The 17,289-nt window shown below is 42.0% G+C and overlaps 1 protein-coding gene across 2 annotated transcripts in view; it reads right to left on the bottom strand.

Annotated features, from left to right (window-relative positions):
• The window catches only part of CNNM2 (cyclin and CBS domain divalent metal cation transport mediator 2), a 140,598-nt gene that overhangs the window by 25,593 nt on the left and 97,716 nt on the right, over positions 1 to 17,289 (bottom strand). For both annotated transcript variants that reach the window (XM_024734965.1, XM_024734966.1), the window contains exons 2-3: positions 3,232 to 3,375; positions 402 to 539 (exon numbers count right to left, since the gene is read on the bottom strand). In XM_024734965.1, coding sequence (XP_024590733.1) covers positions 402 to 539; positions 3,232 to 3,375 — 282 coding nt within the window. The remainder of the gene's footprint in view (positions 1 to 401; positions 540 to 3,231; positions 3,376 to 17,289) is intronic.

The following is a 17,289-nucleotide window of genomic DNA, read 5'->3' as shown; positions in this document are numbered from 1 at the left end:
CCGACACACAACGAGGTAGTGTCTGGTTTGCACTGTCCGCCTGCTCCGCCAGCTGGCTCTCCCCTGGACTTAGCTGAAGCGGATGACCTGGCCTACTGTTCACATGCAGTGTGGCACTAACATTCATCCTTACCTTTCAGACCAATTTTAAGTTACTGGTCCACCCCTGGCAAATGTCTCAGAGGGTTCATGCCGACACTGAACATAGGAGAGGAGAGAATTTAAAAAGAAAAAAACAAAACAAAACAAACAAAACAAAAAAACAAAAAACAAAACACAAAAGTGGCATTACTTATCACCCCATTTCCCAGTCTCCACCCCCAGCCCACCCCAGTCAGCGGTGGGTGAGAAACTCGCTCCAGGGTTGGCAGAGATTTCAAACTGTGATAAGCTGCACTTGCCTGTTGCTAGGAAACGGTGCATGGCCAGGAGAAGCTGTGGTGATATTTTAACCTTCATCTCGCTGTCTGTCTGCTTAAAGGCAGAAAAATCTTGCTTTCTTTCTCGATGGGCCACTTTCTTTTTCGTTCTGTTATCAGCTGAGGGAGAAATGGAAATACATTCCGTTAGACTGGGGCTCTTTTCGAATGAAAATGACATAGTATATGGAAAAGGCTAGGCTCTCTCTCCAGATGGTGGGCACGCTACATACAAGCACCACATGGAAAGGGGAAGGGAGAGAGAATCCTCATTAAATCAGTGCAGCACAGTCATGACTGCGACACAATCCAGAGTAAGAAACCACAGGCAACCTGATGAGGAACAACTACCGACACACTTCGTGAGGATCTTCAGAGGCCTTTTAAGTACATTATTGGGCAGCTGGGGACAAGAATCCTCCCCTCGTGGGGCCTATACAACCACAGAGCAACAGAGCCTGTAGCCCGGAGCGCACACACGCTCCTGCTACTGAGGTCGCCACACCACAGTCAAGAACAATCATTACAGAAGACACAGGGAAGCACGTCCCTGCCTTTAAGAGGATCCCAGCCTCTGCTGAAAGGGAACACACACACACACACACACACTCAAGAAACAAACAAGAACACTTTCATGGAACAGTATTTTAATAATAATAACTGTTAGCTGCATTTCTACCCCAGACCATGAGATCCTCAAGGTCAACCAAATACAAAGGAAGTGATTCAGAATAGAGGTCAGCACACTTCCTCTGTAAAGGGCTAGACTGCAAATACTTCAGGCTCGCGGGCCATGTATGCTCTGTTGCAACTACTCAACCCTGCTGTTTAGCAAAAAGCAGCCATACGTAAATGAATTAGCAGGGCTGTGTTACAGTAAAACTTTATTACAGATATGAAATTTAAACTTCTTATCATTTTTGCATGTCACAAAATAAAATTATTATTCTGATTTTTTTCAACTGAAAAATGTAAAAAAAAAAATTTTAGCTTCTGGGTCATATAAAAACAGGTGGCGTGCTCTTGAGGGCTGTAGTCTGCCAATCCTTGATCTAGAAGGTGTCTCATGCAAAACCTTTCTTCAAGTATTTTTCTGGACAAAGTAATGATCAAGAAAAAACTAGGTTAGAGACAAGATCCTAATTGCTTCCTTTTTCTCCCCCAAGAATCTTGAGTCTTTACATTACCATTTCATGCTGAGGGCAAAACAGAGTGATTACTAACTAGGCTTGTCCTGGGGAGACGGTGAACACAACCTGTAATTTTCCTGTCTCAAATTCTCTTTAGAATCAGATAGCATAAATCAATGCAAGCATCCTAAATAATGTTCTAATGACAAAGGTAGTCACCATCCCTGATCTGAATCAAGAATATACCTGAACCACAAGTTCAGCCTCTCATCTCAGGAAGCCATGTATGAAATCAGTCTCACCAAGGTTTAAAAGAAGTGAACTGAAGTGTAAACATAAAAGCTCATAAATGTCTAGATTATCTTTCTTACAATGAGGATTACCCCTGGGGAAACACATAAATATGCAGAGACACACTTGGTATTAAACAGTCACTATGAGGAAGGATGAAAAGAATGTAAACGCAATACTGACAATATTCTCTATTATGAAATCTCTGATTATTCTCCAAGAGTCAAAAGGATAAAACACATAGGAACTGGTGTTTTTTGTAAAGAACACTATACAGATGTGAGGAAAAAATAAGATACATTTTCAGAAGGAGGTCAAGAGCTAAACATAAAATGTATTTTTTTAAGGGTGCATGGAAGACTTTTTAAATGAGGGACATTCCCTTCTAACGGGACTGAAAACAAATCATTCCGCTTTGAGCAAGGCTGGCTTTGTCCTGGGTGCTCCAGGCCATTTGAACAGTCCATTTCCCCCTCCAAGTCACTCTTTAAAAGCCAAACAGGACAAAAAGAGCCCAGATCCTCTTTCTCTATACCACCTTTGAGAGCCCCAAACATCTCAGGCCTTGGGCCACCTCTGGCATTAAGAAACTCTTGAAAGAGTCTTACTTTGCTAAGAGTAAGGCTGAGGAAGAGGGTTTAAGCTCCACAGTCCAACAGTTGTGGACTTTAATGAGACAAGATTCATGTTCAACACTCAGCCCAGAATCAAGCCGACTCCTGGGCAAACAGGTGTGGATACTTCCCTTCCCCTGACCCGATCCAAGACCACCTCTCAAAAGGCAGAGAAGCACAGAACAAGAAAAACACATTTTTTATTGTGTACCCTAACCCGTCCTGCTTTCTCTATATATACCCTGCTGCACCACCACTGCCCCAGCAAAACTATGCCTGCAGACCTCACCTCTACCCTGGCCCATGGGTCCTGGAATAGAGACATTTCAACAGTTGCTATCCATCAATTTAACAATCCCCCCTCACTTTTTAAGTGTTTGAATTATGACCATAGGTACAGACAGAAATTTATCTGAAAACAATTTGCCTAATTGTGTAAAATGAAAATTTAGTAAAGAACAAGTCTCCCTCCAGATGTAAAATAAATGTGAAAACCAGGAATGGAGTTTTCTGTTCAGGGCAAGCAATGCTCAGATCAACAGTTAGAAGCAGTTGGCTTTTCAAAAAAAACATGGTCAGTTGACATTACAGGACCTGCCTCTTCTTCCTCTCTGATGAAGCGACTGGAATATACTGGTAGGTGGTACCCAGCCTACACACACAGTGCATAATTAGAAACAGGCAGACAACAGCTGGAGAGATGTCAGATGACTCACAAACAACATGACAAATAAAAGCAAAGGTTTTGGAAAATTACACGCAGGCAATGGTACTCACTGTATAAATCTGTTTCATCTAGAATCTCAGATTTGATGATTTCTTCAATCACATCCTCTAATGTGACAATTCCCAGAACTTCATAAAATGGATCCCCCTCTCCCTCATTGTTTACTCGCTGCACAATAGCCAGGTGAGATTTACCTTTAAAGAAAAGAAAACAAAGAGGTAATTTTCAGAATTTCCTGAATGAAGTCTTATAAATGATGATGGTAAAAATAGCAGCGAACACAGATACAAGATTATCAAAGTCTATCTTTCAGCATTTAAAAATGGTTGGGAAATACCACAAACAAATGGAAAAGCTTCATGGGCCATAAAAAGTAAGACCAGTTAATCCAGAAGAGCATCATCGTCTACGCACATGGTACCACCATGTTACCACTTGCTTCCTGATGGATTTGGTCTTCGGTTATGTCAGCTCTTCCTTTGTGACCTTTTAGCAACTGCTACTTTAGGAGAGCTCTCAAAGTGTGGTCTGTGGACCCCTAGGGGTGCCCAAGACCCTTTTAGGAGAGTCAGAAAGGTCAAACTATTTTCATTTAGAACACTAAAATGTTCCTGGAATTTTCCACTGTGTCGATATTTGCACCAATGGTGTAAAGTACCTGAGCACAAATCAAGGCAGCGGTAGTGGTGGTCACTATGCTAGTGGTCACTGTCTTCTCCTCCACACACACAAACACACACAGAGGGGAAAAAATTAGTTCCTCTTAAGAATATCCCTTAAATTAGGAGTTTGGGATTAAAATATACACACTACCATATATAAAATAGATAGCCAACAAGGACTTATTTGAAAGAATGACTACCAAACAAACTATGATTATTTAGACTTGGATATTTGGCAGACATTTTCTTGAAAATGAACAAGATGAGCCTGTTACATTGAGGAAAACAACAGCAGTGTTTGCTGCCAAAGATAACATCTGAGCTTTCAAGGGAAAATTAGAATTTTGGGAAACTTGTATCCACTGCCATGAGCTTGAGAGCTTCTCAGTAAAGACTTTTCTGATGAGACAGGTGGTGCTATTAACAAATGAGATTTTGAAAGCACTGAACAATAAAATGTGTCAACATTTCAAAGATCTGCATAACTGTGTGAACAAGTATTTTCCAAATGACCATGGCCATGGTGTTACCAAATCACGCATGGGTAAATGATTTATTCAGAATGCAATACATAACAGCAGATTTTTAAAAACTTTTTATTTTGCAGTAATTTTAGATTTACAGAAAAGTTGCAAAGACAGTAGAGTCCCTGTATACCCTTTACTCAATTCCTCCCCCACTGATAACATCTTACTTTACCATGATATAGTCATCAAAACTAGAAACTGACATTGATATGGTAATATTCAGTAAATTCCAGATTTTATTTGGATTTCACCAGTTTTTCCATTAATGTTCTCTTTCTGTTCAAGTATCCAATCCAGAGTACCATATTGCATTTAGCTGTCATGTCTTCCCAGGTTCCTCTGTTCTGTGACAGATTCCCAGTCCCCCCTCGTTTTTCATGAGCTTGACCATCAAGTAGCACTGGTCAGGTACTCTGCAGAATGACCTCTTATCTGGATATGTCTTTCTCACGATTAGACTGGGATTTTGAGTTTTCTAGTTACATCACATCAGGGCTCACATGGCAGCCACGTGACATCACAGGCGATGTTCACCTTCACCACTCGGTTAAGGTAGAGTTTCCCAGGTTTCTTCTCCACTACAAAGTTACTAATTTTTCCCTTTCCCTCATTCTACTTTTTGGAAGCAAGTCACTAGGTCTAGCCCACCCCCAGGGAGGCGTGAGTGGTAGGAATTAAGCTCTACTTCCTGGAGTCAGAGGGTAGCTACATACATTATTCAGAATTCTTCTGTAAGGAAGATTCCAGACCAAAAGATTTTAATGTAACAGTGTACCAAAAGTCCACTGGCATAGTTTCAGATTCTATATTGCAACTAACCTTTAAGAAACTATCACTTGGGGAGTTTTGGTATATTATCAAGGAAGAACATACGCAATTATTCAAAAAGCCTATTAAAATACCCCTCCCTTTTCCAAATACATATTTGTGTGAGGCCAGATTTTCTTCACATACTTCAATTAAAACAGTATACAGCACAGACTGAATGCAGAAGAGAATCCAGCTGCCCTCCATTTAGCTAGATAATAAAGAGATACACATAAAGGTAAACAATGACACTATGTTTTGGAAAAAAGTTTTTAATAAAAATGTTGTTTATGTTAACATGTAATGGATTTATGATTGTCCCTCAAAAACGAATAAGTAAATGTTGAAAATTTCTCAGGTTTAATTTCAAATATAGTAAACATCAAAAAGATATAACCTACAAGGAAGAACACATGCTGTGAAGCTGACCAGTCCTGGATGTGAACTCCAGCACTGCCACTTGAGCCATCACCAGCAGTGTGATCGTGAGCAAACTACCTAACTTTTCCGAGCCTCAGTCTCCTCTAAACCCAGGCTCATTCATGATAGCCGCTGCCACACAGGATTATCGTGAGTGTCAGAGATAATGTTGGTACCTAGCAAAGACAGTGCCTGGGATCCACTGGGTGATCATTAAATGGTAGCTCCTATTAATTTCTTAATATTCCTCCTCAATTCTAAGGCACCATCAACTTATTGCCAGCTTAGTAAGAAAAAAAAAACCCTACTACACTAAATGTACACTGTGGTTCAAAGATGCATTTCAATTTCAGAAAGATCTTTTAAAATATTAAATTTATCTCAAACACCAACATTGGTTTTCCCAACCCAAGGCACGCAAGGCATCTGAAACTTATCCTTAGGTTAAGCCAAGGAGACATGATATCTGGAAATTTCATGATCAGTTAACACGTATATATTTTTTTTTAATGTCGGTGAGGTTTTTGGGTTTTTGCAGGGGGTGGGGGTGGAGTGAGGGGGTGTCCTTTAAATAAAGTTTACTTAAAACTTCAAACTGGGTGAGTTTGCTCAGACACAATCAGCCAGACAAACTAAAAATATCCTGAAGGCCAGGTCTGATCAAGTTCCCAGCACTTACTCAGAAACTGGCTTTGGTTCTGTAGAGCTTGTCCGCCCTTTTCCGCTCTGCCTCAGACCCTTTTACACGCAACAGTGTCTGGAGGCCTAGAAGTTTAGACAATTAGGCCTCCTAACAATTTGCATCCTTAGCAGGCTCACGCTCAAAGAATGAAAATGTTTTGAGCAAATGAGACTAGGAGGGAAACTTATCAGCAATAGATATAAACACGGCATCAGCTCAAGTCGATTCTAGTCTAGTCAATTTGGTCCAGTCAGTTTCTCACATCTGCTTTCCCAAGGACCCAAACATAAGCAGTTAAAAATTCTTGGTGAATGCTGTCTGTCGAAAGTTAAATTCTTTTGCTATTCCCAGCTTGTGATCATTTAAAAGGAATTTTCCAAAGCAAGGTCTAATATTAGACTCAAAATGAAGTTTCCATTCCACTGAGGCGCTATTCTCACCAAAGTAACTACCGCATAATCAGATTGTCTTGGAGCAATTCGTTTAAATGCAGATGGACATACTTGAAATACCAGCTCAGCAGCACCAACAGATCTGACTGGAAAGAGCCTTACTCTCGGAGAAATTATTCATGTAAGGTAGGCTTCTGAGATTGAAAATTATTGAGTTTTCTTCCAAGCTCACTTGTTCCCTTTCACACCCCCACCTCCAATGTTGAAACTTCTTCATCTGCCCCAGAGCCACATATTTTTAGCTTTGGAATTCCTGGTGAGTCTTGTTTTTTGAACCTTCTTCCCACTAAGCAGTACAAAAAAAAAAAATGATACCCCTCTTCCCTAATCATGCTTTTGGAGGACAACGATACAAGGTACCTCTTCCCCCACTTAACCATTCGCTGCAGGGAGTTCAGTCTTTGGCCTCATCCATGGAGCAATCAAAAAGAAAATGTAAACCTGTCAATACAGAAATTTTAAAAACTGAGCTCAAATAGCATCCTTTTGAACCTGAGTGTTGGAGGCATTAAGCCAGGATTGAAAGCAGCAAAGCAATTTTGGGGAAACTAGTAAAAGGCATTTACAAACCAAAAACTAGAAATTTTTTTGGATTCTTAACCTCTAAAGAATGAAAACACAGCAATCAGCACAATATGTAATTATAGGCATTAAGTAGCACTAAAACTTTCAAACACACATGGATTAAATTAACTTGATTAACTATATACAGAATAAAGCAAGACATTAGGGCTTGGAGACAGCCCTTTTTTGCTAGCTATAAGAGGTCCTGCAGTATTCATGTCATTTCCAACTGCCCTGAACTTTATACCCACAGCCTCTCTTCACGTAGTCTGGTCCTAGATCGCTAAGGGATCACTAAGTCAGACCTAAGAGAATCTATGCAGGCCTCTTTTCAGAGTACAGGGCTCTATCAATATATTTCTATTCAAATTCAGTATCATAAGCAAGTTATTATGAAATAATCACCTAGATTTTAACTGCTACGTGCTCAAAACAGGGCACTTGCACAGATGAAATTACAAGAACATGTCTTCATTGTGAGGTATGCTAAGTAAAATCATCCACACACGTAAAACTGGGATCGAATTTCTGCCTCTGCCTGCTTTCACTGCTCCCTAAATCAAAGTATTGCCTATTCTCTCTGGAGAATCAGCCCAGAATGGTAGCAGGTTGCCACGCTCCCATTTTTTAACCTTACCACGACGCTAGGCTCGAATTCTGAATGACAGATACCATTTGTATTTTGATAGAAATAATTAACTAGATAGTGATTAGGCTGGCAAAGGGTACCTTAACTGCCTGATGAAAATATGGACTCGCTGGCTATCATACAAGTGTGATGTCAATCAAGTGAAATAGAACAGTAGACAGAGTAACTGAAATAGCTAAGGAAGAAAGCCAAGAGGGTAGATGAAGTAGAATGGAATTAGGAAGAACTCGACACAGCTGCACTAATAACAAGTGACAGGCGGTGGTCCAAGAGACCTAACAATGCAAGCGCAAGGCAGACAGAGTCTTAAATGCTACTCGAACAGCAGGAGGAAAACAAACAGAAGATTCAGCCATGAGAAACTAAAGCCAAACGTCTTATATCTGCCATGGCTGCCGTGTCACACCACTGTAGGGGCACAGAATGTAAGGCCTAATGGTTCCCCTGAGGTTGTGCAGTGTCGTGGCCCCTCACTTAAAGAAGGGTAGGGCAAATGAAGCATCTGATATGCCTTTGTTTTTAAACATTTCCCAGTTTATCTAACATAAGAATTATAGTAACTCAATAAGTAAGAATTAATAGGGGCTTCCCTGGTGGTGCAGTGGTTGAGAGTCTGCCTGCCGATGCAGGGGACACAGGTTCGTGCCCCGGTCCGGGAAGATCCCACGTGCCGCGGAGCGGCTGGGCCCGTGAGCCATGGCCGCTGAGCCTGCGCTCCGCAACGGGAGAGGCCACAACAGTGAGAGGCCCGCGTATCCCCAACCCCCGGGCCGAGGACAGGTACCGGGCCGCATGGCAGGAGGTGAGTGGAGAGCGAACAAAACTTCATCTGCCACTCCCCATCACTCGCATTACCGCCTGAACCATCCCCCCATCCCGCACCCCCGTCCGTGGAAAAACTGTCTTCCACGGAACCAGTCCCTGATGCCAAAAAGGTTGGGGACCGCTGTTCTATGGAACTAGTGATAAAAGAAAGAAATGCTCTGTAAATCAGAATTCAGGGCCCCCATCACTAAAACAAAACGGGATGGAGGATAGATTTGAATGGCCATACTTAAGATCTCCCAAGGAAACCAGTTTGCACATTAGTCATCAAGGAAGTCAATACACTTTAAATAGCATTAGAGTTAGATTTAGTCTGACTTACAAAAAGTGAACAAACTGATCAATGAGCTAATGTTTATGAACATAATTTATAATCCAGAAAATACAATGCTACGTATGTATCAATGAACTATAGTCACACAAATCCATTCATTCACTCAGTAAACATTTACTGAATGCCTACTACGTGCCAGGCTCATACCTCAGGGAACAAAACAAAGCTCTGGCTTTCAAGGAACATTCTAGCAGGGGAGACAGACACTAAGGGAAAGAGATAGTATGAAAGCATGTCAGATTGTATAAAATGTGCTGTGGAGAACAAAAAAGCAGGGGCCGAATTATTTAATTTAGGCTGGCCAAGGGAAAGGAGACATTTGAGCAACGCTGAATGTCATTAAACAGCCAAATGAAGTAAGTAAGGGGCTGGGGAAGATGTTTCAGGTGGAGGGAACAACGGAGCGCTGAAGAGGGGAGGCCTGGCATGCTTGAGGAAAAGCAAGGACGCTGGTGTGGCTGGAACAGAGTGAGCAGGAGAGGAAGAATCAAAGATGGGGGTGGGGGCGGGCAGCAGGGGTGGTGGGCAGTGGGCAGATCATGTCACCATCACAAAGACTTTAGCTTTTACTCGGAGATGGGAAGTCCCTGGAGGGTTCTGAGCTGAAGAGTGACTTGATCTGTATTGTTTTGAAAGGATCACTGGCTGCTGTAGTGAGAAAAGGCTTGGCAGCTGGTGGGAGAAAGATGCAGCGGGAAAGGCAGAGCCGGGAAAAAGGAAACCCAATCAAGAAGTTATTTCATGACTTTTTTTTTTTCTTAAATTCCATATATATGTGTTAGCATACGGTATTTGTCTGGGAGGGAGGGAGGAAGGGAGGAAGGGAGGAAGGGAGGAAGCAAGGAAGGAAGGAAGCAAGGAAGGAAGGAAGGAAGGAAGCAAGGAAGGAAGGAAGGAAAGTTATTTCAGCAATCCCAGTGAGAGGAGATAGTGACTGGAACCAGATGTTAACAGTGGAGGGGATGAGAAGTGCTTAGATTCCAGGTATATATTTTAGAAGGAGCCAACAGGTTTTGTTGATGGACTGAATGTAGGCGGGAGAGAAGGAGACAAGCCAAGGCTGACTCTAAGGTTTTGGGGCCTGAGCCATGGAAAGGATAGAGTTGCCAAGAAGGACTGTGGAAGGTACACGTCTGGAAGGAAAAAATCAATTCAGTTTTAGACAGGTTAAGTTCAAGATGCCTACTAGACATCCTAGTGGAAATGTCAAACAGGCAGTTACATACCTACGTCAGAACTCGAGAAAGAGAGCGAGCGAGACATGTGGGTTACAGATGAAGAGCGAGAACCCCCAGAGAAGAGAGGCTAGTGAAGCCAGACACTGGAGGAGATCACCGAGAGAGAGGGTGTGGGCAGAGAAAAGATCCCAGCACTGAGCCTGGGGCAGGCCAATGTCTCATAGGGCAGGAAGTAGAGATACAGCCAAAAAGGAGATTGAGAAGGAGGGGCCGGTGGAGTGAGCAGAGAATAGAGAGAACAGTGTTTTGGAAGCCAAACTTTTTAAAAACCACTTCAAGAAGCAGAAAAGAGTCAGAAGTATATGTGGTCAAAAGGTTGTGAAAAATGATTTTGGTGACAAAAGATGCTCAAGATAAGAAAGGTCATAGATGAAGAATCCAAAGATTATCATCTCAGTGCCATCCACTGTGATTTCCAGAACAGCCCTTCCTACTTCTAACAGGGACACACACTGGCCTGCTTCTGCCAGGGAGCCTTCACCGGAGAGAAAAAGGCCTGTGTCTTTAGACAGAGTCTGGTTTGTCCTCCCCCAAATAACACCTCTTTTGAATACCCACTTCTGGAAATGATGCCATTAGATCTCCAATCACCCAGGCTTTAAACTCTAAATCACCTTTGCCTCTTCTCTCCATTTCTCCCCACCTTTTTTTTTTTTCCCTTTTTAACGAACAGTGAATGAATGGATGGATACCTACATGCAATAATGTGTATAAAATGCATGGTTCAGGGACCTCCCTGGTGGTCCAGCGGTTAAGACTCCACGCTTCCAATGCAGGGGGTGTGGGTTTGATCCCTGGTCAGGGAGCTAAGATCCCACATGCCTTTCGGCCAAAAAACCAAAACATAAAACAGAAGCCAAATTGTAACAAATTCAATGAAGACTTTTAAAAAAATTGGTCCACATCAAAAAAAAAAGAAAATGCATAGTTCAAGGAGTAGTTACAGAACTACCACCCAGGAGGGACTAGAGGGGACTTCAGGGGTATGGGAGGCAGGGGCAGGAAGGTGCCAGGGCACGACAGGAGAAGCAGCTAAGTCGGATAAGCAGACGTAAACAGGTTCCGAGGGGAATACAGGCCTGCCTGTGGCCTCCCAGGTAGGACCTGTCGGCAACCCCTTCTGTGTTAATAGCAGGTCCCCATAAAATAGATGACCTGGTGGTCCAGCAGCACACTATCTCATGATGACTCAGTGGCAATACAACCTCAGAAAAGGGGAAGCAATGCTCCTACTACATTTAGCCATATGTGGAATAGTGTGTTCAGGTCTGGGTCTTGCATTTTGTAAGAGGCAAACTGAGGTGAGAGCTACCAAGATCTCATAAGATGTATACGCAGTGGCACATGAGGAGGAAATGAAGGCCAGAGACATTGAGCTAGACGAGAAACCTGGGCAGGGATGAGGCAGGACGGCAGCCTTCAAATCTCTGAAACGGAAGTAACCATTTGGTTCTTGTGGCCCCTCCTCAGCTGACAACACTGCCCGTGTACTCGAACCTCATTTACCACCAGGTTAGTTGTTTCCCTGCTTAGATCATAAACTCCTTGATCACAGGGACCTCTGTGTTATTCATCTTTGTCTTACTCTTCATCCGCAGGCCCCACCAAGCCTAGCATAATAACCTAACACTCCTACATACACAAAGGTAATACTTACTAAACCGCAACACAATCATATCGTCCTATTACTCAAAAAGTGCTCCTTTCCCATCCACAGCTAAATTTAAAAGAAAACGTCTTCGAGTGGGGTTCAAAGGCCATCATACTCCTCTTACGCTCTCATTGTCCCGGCCAATCAAATGACTTGATTTCGTCGAATCATAACCTCCATGGTTTTCCTCATCCCCACAGAAGAGGTAAGAAGGAGCCTCTCCTCAGGGGAAGTGATCAGCGATCACAGGAGCCCGACTCCTGCACACACAGCCCTAACACGGGGAGTGCCTGGGTCTCTATACCCACATCACTCTTAACAGTAGGTAGGTCCTTACCCTATCCATCGCCCTCTCAGTTCAACAGGTGCAAAATCAAAAGAAAAAGAAACCCTGAATAACAAGCTATAATACACAAAAGCAGCTATTTTCTCACAGATTTCTGTAATGAATACATGGATGAATTCTTACACATGTCTTGCAGATCCTCTACTGACTCATACGGTGATAGATCTAGTATTATGACATGAGTACAATGGTAAAGTTTGCTTAAGGAGAAGCAACACGATTTCATTCAGGGAGCTATCACCTTGCTATTTCTGTCCTGTTTAAAGCTAAAAAAAAAAAAAAAAACCCACAACCTTCATGTTTTTTAAGTACTTATTTTACCTCACCATCCCAGCCACAGCTAAGTGCATTTTTTCCAACTGAATTTTCCCACCATAAAATACACCAGAAAAATGTGACACAGATCTTAAAATAGTCCTGTATAAATAATCCAGGAGTATATCTATAGAAGCACTTGCTGTATATAGAAATACACGGGTTTTAAGTGATGATAACTGTTGCTATTCCAGGAGACAAAAGCCCTCTTTTATCAGAAGTTTTACTACTTCTAAAAATTCCAGTGGCCACCAGCTAAGTGGCTGACCAAGATCTCCCTAGCAGGACAACCTCTCAGCTCCAGGTATGTGGGGTTCCTCAGCCATCGACACTCCCAGTTAGGTCACATCTGCCAGGAGGTTTACTAGGGTGGAATATGGAGTCATGGTTTCCTAAAAAATAATCTAATTTTGGGGGGTGAGGGTAGGAGTTTTTGATGCAGACAGTATTTCTTAATAGGGCCGTTTCCTGGGTAGAACCCGAATTTATCTACTAATTTAGATTATAACCGCTTTCAGGGAAATTCATTGACCAAGCTCTGAAAGTAAGAAGGGCAATCACTCACGGAGGCGCTCAGCCTCTAAGGGACTTAAAAAAAAACAGAAGCAAAGCCTATGCCTTCCCTGAAGGTTGACTACAGAGACCTGGGCACAGAGCAGGGAGCCCCCAGGAGTAAGAGTACCTAGGTTGAGTTTACCAGGGCCCAGCCTCAATGCTGCTCCCTGGAGGTTACCTCTCTGATTGTCCCAGGCTTCCTTCTATTTGCTATAAATACCTGTTTCTTAACATTTAAACTAAGTTTGGTCCCACCTGCCCATTCTTAACTGTAGTTTCTTATTCTGTATCCCTAAAATAGAAATACCTGAGGGACTTCCTTGGTGGTCCAGTGGCTAAGACGCCGTGCTCCCAATGCAGGGGGCCCGGGTTCGATCCCTGGTCAGGGAACCAGATCCCGAATGCCGCAACTAAAAAAAAAAAAAGATCCCGCACGAAGCAACGAAGATCCCGCGTGCCGCAACTAAGACCTGGCGCAGCCAAATAAATAAATAAATATTAAAAAAAAAATACCTGAAAGAGAAAAACATTAGGTTGAACATATCTTTTAAGACAATCAATGTTTAAAAAAGAATTATGTTTGTAGATATCTTTAGAATGTTACTATTATTTTTGACTGGTTGAATTTCACTTCTCCATAAATATCTCTGATGCAGTAAGATTAGAAACATACACTGAGAAAATCCAATCCACGTGGTTCTCAGATTTTGACAGCTGTATCCATGGAGATTTGGGGAAGGTGTGGCTGCCTTCAAGGACATCAGCATTTACATCTGGAAAAGTTCCTGAAATACATGAAAACTACAGATAGCTGCCCGGCACCTCAGAGGCATGCAAATATTCACTCAAGGAGCAAATCCACACACCTATCTGAATCCTTCGAAAGTAGTTTTACCTTCAATCTATACAACTTTCCAGGCTAAAATAGTATTTGTCCTACAGCTAACTACCTCCTGCGCATTTCTAGAGGTTTCCTCTAGACTTATGTTTTAGGTTATGTCTGGCCTTATTTTTTGAGGTAGTAAATCACATCTTTTCTCGGTCATCATTATTACAGAGTGAAGACTCCATCTTTTTACAGTATGCTCAATATTTCACCTAAGAATTTAAGCTTCTATGTTGTGTTTAATATAAAAATGTTTTGTAAAAAATCATCTATCACCTACAATTTCCCCATCAGGCATACTTTCATCCACTCAAATATATATTGAGTATGTAGTTTATTCGAGCATAGGGCTAAGACATATACATGTCTACCTCCTTAAGAAAACATGACTATTTTTAAAAGACAGATTAGAAAAAGATTAATCATATTATAAAAGGACTGCCTTATAAAATGGATCATTTTTAATAGAATTTTATTTTGAAATAACTGCATTCTTATGCCATTGCAAGAAATAACAGAAAGGTCTCATGATGTGTGTTCACCCAAGATCCCACATACTTTTGGGAGCATGTTGCAAAACCAGACTGTGTGACAGTACACCTCAACCAGTATGCTGACATCAACACAGTAACGTACAGAACATTTCCATCACCGCAAGGACTCCCCTCCCATTGCCCTTTTACAGTCACACTCCCTTCCCTTTCCAACCCCCAGAACAAACCATGTTAATAGCTTCTCTGGTAAAGTAAGTGCTTAGTTTTCCACTGACAGTGGCTCTTAACCTTTAGCTTTTAAGTGTAAACAAATATTTAAAAACTCACAAAATGGTGATCAGTAGGAAAACATTTTTCAGTCAACAAAAACCTGTTTTACATGCAACTTCTGAAAACTCAAGAGTGGGCTTCAGTCCTCACAAGATTAACTAACCAGGCTCCCCTGGTTGAGGCACACAGCAGGCAGTTCTACAACTGTGAATGCTCAGATGGGACTGCTGATAAAAAGCAGCAGAGATACCAGCCCTGATTTAATAAATGTCTGCAGAAGCACCTCTGTGGCAGTATTTTCCAGGCAGCTCCTCTGGCTTCTCTGAATGTGATGGATTTTTGATGTGTCAACTTGGGTAACAGCCCTCAGTAATTCAATTAAACGTGAATCTAGGTGCTGCTGGGATGGGATTTTGCAGATGTAGTTAAAGTCCCTAATGGGTCGACTTTAAGGGTAGCTATCCTGCTACCCTTAAAGCAGATTGGGACGGGCTCAATCTACTGAAGGCCTTAAAAGCAGGGTGAAGGCTTTCAGAGAGAGAGATGACCTTCCACCTGTCGAAAGCTGCTGCAGACCACACCTGTGGGGTTTCCACCTGCTCATGACCTTCCCTCCCTCATGGCCTGCCCTACCAACTCTGTACTTTCTCTTAGACAGCCTCTGCAATTACATAGGCTTGCCCCTTTTAAGAAAATTCCTTAATGAATGCGGTATCTGTCTTCTACTGGTTCTGCTTATTGAACCATGACTGACCTACTCAGGATCCATACCACAAAGGGATTTAGAAGGCAGATACCAAAGGTAAACTAGGATTAGGGAATTCCCTGGCAGTCCAGTGGTTGGGACTCTACACTTTCACTGCCGAGGGCGCAGATTCAATCTCTGGTTGGGGAACTAAGTCCCTCAAGCCACATGGAGTGGCCAAAAAGAAAAACCAGGATTAGACTAGGATTAGACTAGGTAATATTTCCCAAACCCAAGACGGTGGGTGACTGATTGTCTAGGAAGACAAACTAATATTATGTAGTAATATATGCACTAAATGCCAGAGAGACCTGCTGAATGAACTTCCGGGTAGAAATAGCAAGGAAACTAAATTTTCAGAACAAAAAATTAACCTAGACTAAACTGTGATTGTATTTAAAGACAAGAAGCCAAATCATTTACTTATTAAACCATCCATGTGGATTATCCTATTAAGGACAGCCCTGTGGTCCTCCCACCTAACTCAGGATTCCAGGCCACAAATAATAGATGGCCTCACATTCCCACACCACCACCAGCTGTTCATTCTCTTTTGCTTGTTCTTCAGTCTTGCTGCCAGATACGTTAGCCAGAAACCCAAAGTGAGGCAATTAATAGAAGATTCCAGTCACTATGTGACTTGCTTAATGGCCTGTCCAAATGATTTGTGAGAAAAATCTTATGAACCAACAGGATAGAAACTGAAGAGTTTTTTCCATTATTCTCCTCTCCCAGAGTATTTAAAGACTTGGATTTTCCCATCTTTTGGGGAAATATTTTCTTATAAATAGTGAGGCATGCCGGGCATCTCCACTTCATCTTTTTTCGTGGTCTGTACCACTCACTGTACACTCACTGGAATGTTTTCCTAGTAAATGATCAGCAATGGAAAACGTGGCTAAGACAAAGGATGGCTTTCAGGCTGAGATGATGGGAACCTTCCCATCTTTCCCAAGAGATAAGTAGTTCTATAAAACTGCGGGGCTTATTTTAGAACCAATGAGTCTATTTCTGTCTTTCCTTTAGACTTGTAGCTTTCGTAAGGATGATAAATAAGGACTGACCATCTTAGTGAGGTAACAGCCCAAAATATTAGTAATTGCCCAACAAACCCAGTAACAGGAGATTCAAAAAAGGGAAATATACTTCCACTGCTAAGGTAAGGCCAACTGTCTGTGTTTTAATTTTATGATTTGCTCTTCTGTTCCTTCCTTGGGTCTTAGTCTTTGGATCAGTAACATTTAGAACTTTGTTTTGCAGTCCAAAACTCTTAACATCAACTGAACTAATTTCTTGGATGATTTCTACAACACAAGGAGGCAAGATCGGTAATTAGACAAAGCAGACATGAAAACATGGTTCTCTTGTGATATAGTGAATAAAAATTACCTAAGTCCATGGATATCGTAGCAGAAAGTTCTAAAAACTCAGAAGAAAAGGGCTACAGTTCTTAGCAGGAGAGACAGCGAGGAGTTGTCAGGAAAGCTGCAGGTTACTTTGAGACAGTCGTCCCAAATGCATTAGAGAAACTGTAAAAATCTGCCACAGAAGGAACGATGATCCATAGTCAGAAAAGTTACTGCAGCTTAAACAGGAAACCCTTCTTGTTCAGGACTGTCATAGCCACAGTTTGCAAAAAGTGCAGCTATCGATTAATGCAATGTAGTGTCAATTAGATGTACATTC

Source organism: Neophocaena asiaeorientalis, unplaced genomic scaffold (genome assembly GCF_003031525.2).
Source record: "Neophocaena asiaeorientalis asiaeorientalis breed wild unplaced genomic scaffold, Neophocaena_asiaeorientalis_V1.1 scaffold240, whole genome shotgun sequence".
Classification (NCBI taxonomy): domain Eukaryota; kingdom Metazoa; phylum Chordata; class Mammalia; order Artiodactyla; family Phocoenidae; genus Neophocaena; species Neophocaena asiaeorientalis.
The sequence above is the reverse complement of the archived record's forward strand: the minus strand, read 5'-3'. Positions and strand labels throughout refer to the sequence as shown.